This window comes from Crocuta crocuta, unplaced genomic scaffold (genome assembly GCF_008692635.1).
Source record: "Crocuta crocuta isolate KB4526 unplaced genomic scaffold, BGI_CrCroc_1.0 scaffold133, whole genome shotgun sequence".
Lineage (NCBI taxonomy): Eukaryota > Metazoa > Chordata > Mammalia > Carnivora > Hyaenidae > Crocuta > Crocuta crocuta.
In genome coordinates this window covers 801,093-810,665 of record NW_027529438.1, presented here as the reverse complement: position 1 = coordinate 810,665, position 9,573 = coordinate 801,093, and the positions used below count along the sequence as shown (strand labels likewise).

General features: G+C 51.2%; 1 protein-coding gene across 1 annotated transcript in view; it reads right to left on the bottom strand.

The window, feature by feature from the left end:
• Positions 1-9,573, bottom strand: part of LMX1A (LIM homeobox transcription factor 1 alpha) — a 170,496-nt gene that overhangs the window by 4,105 nt on the left and 156,818 nt on the right. The window contains exons 4-6 of the mRNA XM_077759968.1: positions 4,420-4,592; positions 1,554-1,631; positions 7-73 (exon numbers count right to left, since the gene is read on the bottom strand). Coding sequence (XP_077616094.1) covers positions 7-73; positions 1,554-1,631; positions 4,420-4,592 — 318 coding nt within the window. The remainder of the gene's footprint in view (positions 1-6; positions 74-1,553; positions 1,632-4,419; positions 4,593-9,573) is intronic.

The following is a 9,573-nucleotide window of genomic DNA, read 5'->3' as shown; positions in this document are numbered from 1 at the left end:
CCTTACCGGAACTCAGCCTCTGGGTGTTCTGCTGGTCTTGCTGCTGCTGCTGCCGCCGGGCCAGCTTCTTCATCTGGTGGGGAGAGGGTTAGAGTCAGGGGGTGGGCTGGCCTCATGCGCAAAGCACAGGGACAGGTCGCAGGACATCCCACGCTCTGACTCAGTCGGGGAGCCGTGCCGGAGGGACCCCACGTTTGCCCAGGGCCACTGCGGGCTCTGAGCCTGCAGCCGTGGAAAGCACGGGACAGTGGGCTGGGAAGCACGTGGCTGCTGGTCTTCAGGCACAGGGACTTCCTCTAAGCAGACACACCTCGCTGCTCACGCTGTGGCAGTTTCATGTGTGATGTCAGCGTGGTGGTGCCGGACCGGCCCGGTGTGATCTGGGATGTGCACCGAGGCTGTTCCCACCCACTCCCCCACCTGCTGGCCCCAGTCTCTGAGGTGCCTCCAGGTAAGGAGCTGGTCTCCCAAAGCACCCTGTAAACACTAAGCCTTCCCAGAAGAACACAATGGTTCTCAACTGTGTTCTGGGGGAATGTCAGGGTTCCATGAGACCCCAGGAAAAACGAGCAAACAAAATGTTCTCTCCTGCAACATTTCTTAAGGCTTCAAACTCTTCTGTTTGATGAACCCATGAGGCTACAGGGCCTCTCAATCCTGTTGAAACACGGACTCCTTTCAGGATTGAATACATACCAAGTGCTCTTATTCTGAAGAATTCAGTTGGGGCAATCGCAATCAGATAATGAGACATTAACTGATCACCTACTAAGGATGAGGACCCCAGACATATGGGCCATGGGGCCCATGCATTTTTAGGGGCAGGAAACCAACTGAGCAAAAGTTCTAAAATGAATAAATGACCAGGGCAGGGCAGGGCAGCCCTGGTAGGACCCAGAGGCCAATATGGTGGTTGGGGTGCATACGGCGCGCACTGGAAGAGGTAAGTAAAGGCCTTCATCTTACTGCACCAGGCTATTGTCTCAGGCCTGTGTGCTATGTAGGCTTCTCTTTGCAATTTTAAAATAATTGTGGTATCTGGGTTACACAACAGTGAATTAAAGAATCTACTTTTATATTCTGGCAGATGGCTGGCCAGATTCACATTCACGGCCATCAGGAAAATCAAAGCCATTTCACCAGAACGAATGCCCCGTCTTTCCCCTTCTGTGGGGTTGCAGTGGCTGACCTGCCTGTTGTCAACAGAATTTTTTTTTAATTTATAATTTTATTTCATTTTATGGAAAACATAAGCAGGCGAGAAGGGCAGGGAGTAGGGGAGAGAGAAAGAGAGAGAATCTCAAGCAGGCTCCACGCTCAGCACAGAGCCTGATGTGGGGCTCGATCCCACAACTTTGGGATATGACCTGAGCTGCAATCAAGAGTCAGACACTACCCCAAGTCACCCAGGGGCCCCTCAGCAGAATTCCTGAGTCAAGAGAACTGCAAGTTCTGTTTAGCAAATGCATCCAAGGAGTTCTGGTTGGAAACCCAGCCACAGGTACAACGTCCTATGATATTATTTCAGGAAACTGCAGTAAGAAGCAGATTACCTTCGCTCTCTGGTTCTGGAACCACACCTGGACCACACGGACGCTCAGCCCTGTCTCCGCGGCCAGAGTCTCCCTCACCTTGAACATTAGAAATATGAAAACATTAGCATCTCAGAGAAGGGGCCGAACATTCCCCATGCGGTGCATGGGGAGGCCGGCCAGCTGTATCTCATATGGGTGCTGGCTGGGATTTCATGTCCAGCCTGACCCCAAACACAAGACCACTGGTCCCCTTTGTGTGGGGAGAGGTCCTTCACCAGGTGAACAAAGAGAGGAATAAATAATTTAGACGTGCATTCCAAGAGGCATTTCTCAGTTTCTCTTAATCTGAAAAATCAGGCCTTCCGACCATTCTAGATCATTAGCAAAATCTCTTATTGTGCCGAGTCACATGCATGCATACGGGCTAACCTACTTAAGGTGGATGGAGGGTGAAAATCACTTTACAGAACCAATGTCTCTCTCTTGTTCTCCATCTGAATTCATCGACCTAAATGTTTGGTTTTCTCTCTCATAGCTCTGGGTGACTTTGAGTGATTCATGAATATTCACATTCCCTGTTACCCTGAGTGAGTCCTGCTCGAGGAAAATGAGACAGGAGTCATCTAGAATCTGTCAGAGCAAAGGAGTCAGCTCTGGTACGGCACATGCACCATGGCCTTGCAGAAAGGGGACAGTCAGGATCCCTCTAACGACGAGATGGGTTTAAAACCCGCCCTCCATGCAGGCAGGTGGTGAGGGACAGCGGGCCGGGAGGGAAGAGGCCTGCAACACAGCCTTCCCGAGAGGGAGTCCCCCTGCCCTCTTGCTTACATTCTGGGGCGGACACGGGGCTGAAGGCATAGCATGTGAGCACAGCTCCCTGGGGGCTTTGGGAAGGATGCCACCTTTCATCACACCACTTGGGCCGAGGCTTCCAAGAAGGGAGCTGATGAGACCAGATCTTTAAAACACATCCTTCTGCTAAGCCAACTCAGACAGCAGTGAGCCCCGGCCCCACCTCCACCTGCTGAAACCCTATCCATGTTTCAGAGGCCCGGCTTAGAAGGCCACCTGTTCCGCAAAGCCTTGCCTGATTCCCCAGACAGAAGAGACCTTTCCCTTCCCTGGGCTCCCACGGCTCCCGGCTGCCCCTCCGTCACGGTCCCCACCGCTTCCTCCCCGGTGTTAGTTACGTGTACGTGCGTCTCCTCCCCGCCGGGGGCCTACACCCTTCCCTGGGGACAAGCACTGGGCACAGGGCCATACAGAGGCAGGAGTCTAGTATATGGAGGATAAGTAATAAATGAGGGAGGTGATCATTGTCCTTGGACAAGCCTACTTGGGGGCTACTTGTCTCCTGCCAGCACCTTTCCTGAAGCCCAAGGAGCGGCAGGGACAGGGAAAGAAAGAGGTCTGCAGGAACACGTTTCAAAGGTCAGAAGTGGTGGCAGATGATATTATTTAGCAGAGGGTCGCCCCCCCTCCTCTGCTCCCAATTGGTGGCCCTCCCCACACTGAGTTAGCCACGTGACCTGCGCTGGCCCACGGGATGTGCCGGAAACGGTCCGCGTGACCCAAGGACAGGCCTTCAGGGGGCTGGCCTGGTGTGACGTGGCTCCTGCCATCCTTCCGCTCCTTTGGCCCGGGCGGGGCCCAAGGGAGACAGCTGGAGAAGGACCTGAGCCCAGCTGGGTCGCAGCCAAGCCACAGTCGGGAGCAGGAAAGCCAGGTCCGCCAGGAGCCGCTGGGATTTTGTTTGTTACTACAGCAAAAGCTGACTAATACGGATAGGGACGTAGGGGTAACAATGCTAAATTTTCAAAAAATATATTTCCTCCATGAATTTCAATAAAAATGCTCTCCTATTTGTATTGCATAAGTAACATCATGGAGCATATGGCAGGCAGTCATTAAATGGCAGGTGCTTAATAAATGGGTGTGGCTATTTGTGGTAGAGACTGCTTCCTGTCTCCAATATCCATTCTCCCCTCCCTCCTATTAATAGCTGGATGCTAAGCTTTCGCAGGGCACGTAGTCACCCAAGTAGACTCATTTCCCAGCGCCACTTGCAAGAGATGCCATCATGGGATTCAATTTTGGCTGCCATGGATGAGAGAAAGTGGTACAAAGAACCTTGGGGCACGCCTTTGGAAGGCAAATGCTTGCCCTCCATCACCTCTTCCGCCATGGCTGCAGAGAAAGATGGTGATGGCAACCCCTTGGAATGTCTGATGGATGGGAAAGCTCCCTGCTGGTCTTGGGCTGCTCACCTCTGGGCTGTGACAGAAGATGGTAATGAACTCCTACCTCATGAAACCACAGACGTTCACGGCAGCCCCATCTGTAACAGCCCCGAACCGGAAACAACCCAAGCATCCGTGAACAGGTGACTGAACAAACCAACTGCGGCGCGTCCACACAGTGGGATACCATTCCGCAGTGGCAATGAATGAACCAAGACCCGGATGAATCTCCAAACCACCACTCCACGTGGAACAAACTAGCCCCAAAATAAATAAGTAAATGTATTGTACAAACCACTGTATTTTTACTGCCATTGTTATAGCCTCTGGGTTGATACCCCAACTGGTACCTGTTACTACTCTTTCTGTTGCTCCCCATGAATTGAGCAAACAGACAAGCGAAATGGGAATATGTGCACACAGAAGTACAGGGAGACTCTACCATAGCCCTGGCCACAGCCATCAGTGCTCCGGAGTCTCCTGGAGGGCTCAAGGCTACCTGCACAAACTCAATCTGAATGGCTTTCCCCACCGCCCTGACCCTCGAGTGGGCTCATCAACACTCCAGAGTGCAGGGTACACACAAACAAGGGGGCCCGGTCCCCTTTCCTCCCTTCCTCCCGCCACTCCCCACCTCGTACCTTCCTGCACGGCTTGGAGGACACTTCAAACGAGGCTTTGAACGCTCTCCTCTGTTGGGTTGTCAAGATGGTTCTAGGACGTTTGGGGCGCTTATGGTCCTTGCCGTCTTCAGCAGCTCCTTTCCCTGTGCCCTGCGCTGACTTGCAAAGACTTTCTTCATCATCACTTTTGCCTAAAAGCAGCAGAAAACAATGGGTTAAGTTCTTCGAAGCCACTTCCTGGAGCTGTGTGTTATTCTATAATGAGGTGCTTGGGTCCAACGTTCCCAGGATGGGTTTCTAGGTAAGTGCAGTAACCTGTGTGGGGTTGACTTGAAAGGAAGGGGCGAAGGAATATATTTCTAGAATCCAAAGACAGCAGATCTTTGGAAAGTCCACCGTTTCAGCTCAGAACTTTCTCCCAGATGCTTATCCTAGCTCCACAGTTACTAGCTGTGTGACTTCGGGCAAATTACTGAACACTATCTGACTCAGTTTCCTTACCTACAAAATTGGGATGGAAGAGAACCTACTTCATTGGGTTGGAAGGACTGAATGAGGTTACCTACACAACACGCAAAATGCTACTTGGGGGCCCGTGGCTGGCTCACTCAGTAGAGCATGCGACTCTTAATCTTAGGGTTGTGAGTTTGAGCCCCATGTTGGGCACAGAGCCTACTTTAAAAAAAGCTGTTTGGCATATAATACATGTCCAATAAGCACTAGTTATTATTTCTTAGATGTCCTTTTTTGAGTCTAGACCTGGAGAAGTTTTGTATAACTTCCTAGATACTGTGTCTGAAATTCTAGCCACTGTCGGGAGACAGAAAATACTACTGACCAAAAAGCCATAGAGGACAGCGTTCGATGACTTGCAGGTACCAATAACTGAGAATGGACACAACACAGGGTAGTTAGTCAGAACTGCTTGTGTATCAAATAAATAACTATTAAAGTTAATTGTTTATATTTATGTGGATTACTTGATGAGCCGTGAGCAATACAAAGAGTAACTTCTGAAGGAAGTAAAAGCCTTTGGTGCATGTCACATCCTGTCCCGGGTCACCTCCCACACCCCACAGCCCTCACCCTCCTGAGAAGATGCTTCAGGGTCCGGGAAACACCCGTGTGAGGGAAGCGTTTTCCTTCTTTCTGCATTAAAAGCCACTGGCAGTTATGTGCTCACATCACGCAAACAAGAACCTCCTTTCTCTCTGGGTCCTCACAGAGCTCACCTGTCTTGTTTCCGCCAGCGGAAAGCTTTGTCCCAAGAGCTTCCCCAGCTATGGTCTCCTGACACTGCTCCCCTTTGGGACCGTCCCCCACCCCCCCCAAAGGAGCTGCACGCGCTTGTTCATCCCACCCTCTTCTGTAAAGGACGCTCATCCACGTGCCATCTCAGTTTTTACTTTTGTGGAGTGTTCCATCCAGAAGGACAATGGCCTTTTCCCTCTATGAACATTTAAGCATAAGGAGCACGAACCTGTGAGCACCTTGAGGGCAGGACCCTTTCAATGTCATTGGATGGCTGTGATGTAGGCACACCTGGGTCTCCATCCAGCTCAGCCCCCCAATGTAAGCGCAGCACTACCAGAGTGCTGACATGCACTGTGCCTCAGTTTCCCCACCTGCACCCCCACAGCAATAGCACTCAGCCGCGGGCGACTCAGGGACAGTGCTGCCGTGGACAAAGCAACTAATGTGGTCCTGGTGCACAGGAGGCTCGAAACCGATGTGGAAGGGATGCCCTTTCCTTTCTGCCTCACTGCCCTGGAGAGTGAGTACAGGGGAAAGCCCCAGAAAAGACTGAAGAAGAGAGAAAAGAAGAAACCTCATGACAAGGAGTGGCTACTCCAGCATCCTCACCTGAGGTGGCTCCTCCCAGGGCAAATCCAATCAGTGGACCTCAGCCATCCCTCCACAGGAAGGGGTTTTAGGATCTTTCAAGATGTTCAGAATGGCAAGGAGAAAATAAGCACATAAGAACTAAAACCCACAGAGAAATAAGACCCCACAAAACAAGAGACTGTAGGAAAAAAAAGAAGCCACAGACTCCTCACATTCACCCTTCCAGAACCGCCATCCACTGCTCAGAGACCCCGCAAAGCTGGTCCTCCCAGGAGACCAACAGTCCTGTCTGCTGACGGACTCCTCGGGGTCAAGAGGGTGCTCTTCCAGTACCAGGGAGGACTTTGCGGAGTCTTCTTTGCAAACGGGCTGACATCCCCTGATCTCCAGGCTCATACAGATCTCCTCTAAGTCCAGGGACTAAAAGGGGCTGAGTCTGTAACAATCAACTGACACATCTAGGGTGTAGTGTGATTCACTACCTTGCACGCCCGAAGCTCCTAGAACACTGTATGTTAACTATACTGGAATCAAAAAAGGGGAATACGGATGCAAAAATTCTCAACAAGATCCTTGCAAATCGAATCCAGCAGCATATCAAAAGAATCATCCACCAAGATCAAGTGGGATTCATTCCTGGGTTACAGGGCTGGTTCAACATTCGCAAAACAATCAATGTGATACATCATATCAATAAAAGAAAAGATAAAAATCATATGATCCTGTCAATAGATGCAGAAAAAGCATTTGACAAAATACAGCATCCCTTCTTAATAAAGACTCTAGAGAAAGTTGGGATAGAAGGAACCTACTTAAACATCATCAAAGCCATCTATGAGAAGCCTTCAGCTAACATCATCCTCAACGGGGAAAAACTGAGAGCCTTCCCCCTGAGATCTGGAATCAAAAAAGGAAAGTTTAAATAATAAAAAAAAAGGAGTTGGAAAATAGAAAACATTTTATCCCAGATAAAAAAAAATCAAATGCAATTTTATAATTTAGAAAGCTCATGTCTGACGCCCATTTTGTCCATAAAGCGGTAATCGCAAATGTCTTTTTTTAAATTATTTTAATGTTTTATATATTTTTGAGAGAGAGAGAGACAGCGTGAACAGGGGAGGATCAGAGAGAGAGGGAGACACAGAATCTGAAGCAGGCTCCAGGCTCTGAGCTGTCAGCACAGAGCCTGACGCGGGGCTCAAACCCACAAACCGTGAGATCAGGACCTGAGCCGAAGTCAGATGCTTAACCAACTGAGCTACCCAAGTGCCCCTATTTGCAAATGTCTTCTGGACCCAGTCTGATTCTCCTAAAGCCGTTCCTCACACAGCCTGACGCAAATGTTTATTGATACCTTGGAAGACCTAAGTAATGAACAAGTAAGGTCTAAAGTCATGCTAGATTCCTTGATGATGGTTCATCTCTGCTGCCGTCATTCGGGAAAGCAACTTGGCATCGATACACACGGGCTTGGGAATCCAACAACTCAGGCTTAAACTTAGGCTCTGAAAGTTAGGATGTGTGATTTTGACCCAATCTCCCAAGGCTCCCTTTCCTCATTGGGGAAAGTGACAGTGTTTCTAGAGTTTTGAGAGACGATGCATGTGAAGGGTTTGGCGCGGTCCAGCAGGTACCAGGTGCTTGGTGAGTCGTCACCACCATCACGATTGTTACTTCAACATAGAAGAAGTATCCTTGATCCGAGACACGTGTTTTCTGTTAATAACAGTTGCCTGTTGACGGGAGTCTGAGTTAAGGTTTTACAAAGCCAGCGTTCACTTCTGTCTTGGCAGACGTGACCCCAGCCAACGCTGAGTTGGCGTTGCAGAACGGGAGCATGTGCTTGCGAGAAGGAAGGTGAAGGGAGGGAGAGGGCTTGGGCTGGTTCCAGAAGGCAGACGGTAACCACCGAGGTCTGTTCGGAGCCCCCGAGGCAGGACAGTGGAGGCTCCTGGTGTCGCCGTCCTCTCCGCTCGTCTGAGACACGGACACCTTCCCCCAGGAGCGCTACTCCATCCTGGAACTATGGGGAGGGGGGAACGGAACTACCTCCCGGGCCAGGCCCCCGCTGCCCACTTGCGGAGGATGTGGAGAGCACTGTGTGGCTCATCATCGTCCCCACACCCCGGCAAGAGGAGAGATGAAAACATCTGTTTTCAGAAGAGGAAGGAGAAGGGGGCCGGGGCGATGGAGGAAGGGCGGGGGGGACAGAAAGAGGGAGATTAAGATTTGTTTCCAGGGTTTCTACTGCTTTTGTGGGTACGCGTCCACCCTATTTTATTCCTCCTTTCTGCTACTAATTTCTCTTTCTCTCTCTCTCTCTCTCTCCGTCCCCTGAGGTCTCACATCTTGCCTTCCAAGATGCTCTAGGCCAGGGGCCTACAAACTTTTTTTCTTTTTTTGTAGAAGGCCACAGAGTAAATATTTCACTCTTCGAAGGCCTTAAAGTCTCCACTGCAGTGACTCAGCTTTGCCGCTGTAGTGCAAAAGCTCCCGACGACAGGAACAGGCGTGGCTGCGTTCCAGGCACCGGGCCGAGGAGGCCTGCAGGCCGCAGATCGCTGGCCCCTCGTCCAGACCTCTCTTGACCTCCTGTTCTCCAGCAAAACTTACATATCCTACGTGCCAGGCTTTAAGGTTCTGACTCTGGGGACGGAGAGCAGAGCCAGGTGACACGGAGGAGTCAATGACTTGCAGAGTTTGGTGTGTTCTCCACACCTCCCCCCCCAATCACCCTTATCGAAGACGTAGATGCACTGAACAGAAAATGCCTCCAACCCAAACCACTGTAGAATGTCAGGTGTCCTGGCAGATCGGAGCAAGGGGGATTCTGAAGACCGAGCGCGGAGAGGCCTCTCGGCACCTCTCGAAGTGCCGACAGGTGCCATGACCCAGCTGCCACGGGGGACGCAGCCCATCGCTAACCATCCGCTCGCTTTCATCTGCTGTGTTGTAAATACTGCGGGCAGAACGGTGCCCTCTAACTCTCTTGGGGGAATTTCCAGGCTGCTCCTGGGATGCTCACGGAGGAGGCTCCCCGTCTCCTGCAGCAAGGCCAGGCCTGTCCGACTCGGACCCCAACTTTTCCAGAAAACTACGCTACGCCTGAAACACACCCTTCACCAATCTGTCCGAGAGAAAGAGAAGTTCTAAGAGAGCCAGGAAGTTTCTCCCAGGCCCAGCAGGAGGACCGGAGAGCAGAAGATGGGGAGAAGCCTTCACACAGCAGAGCCGGGGGAGGAGGGGCGGGAGCGGCCCCCTCTCTGTTGCCAGAGTCTCCCACACCCAGATGCAGGCCAGAGCGATCCCTCATAATTTAAGCTGACA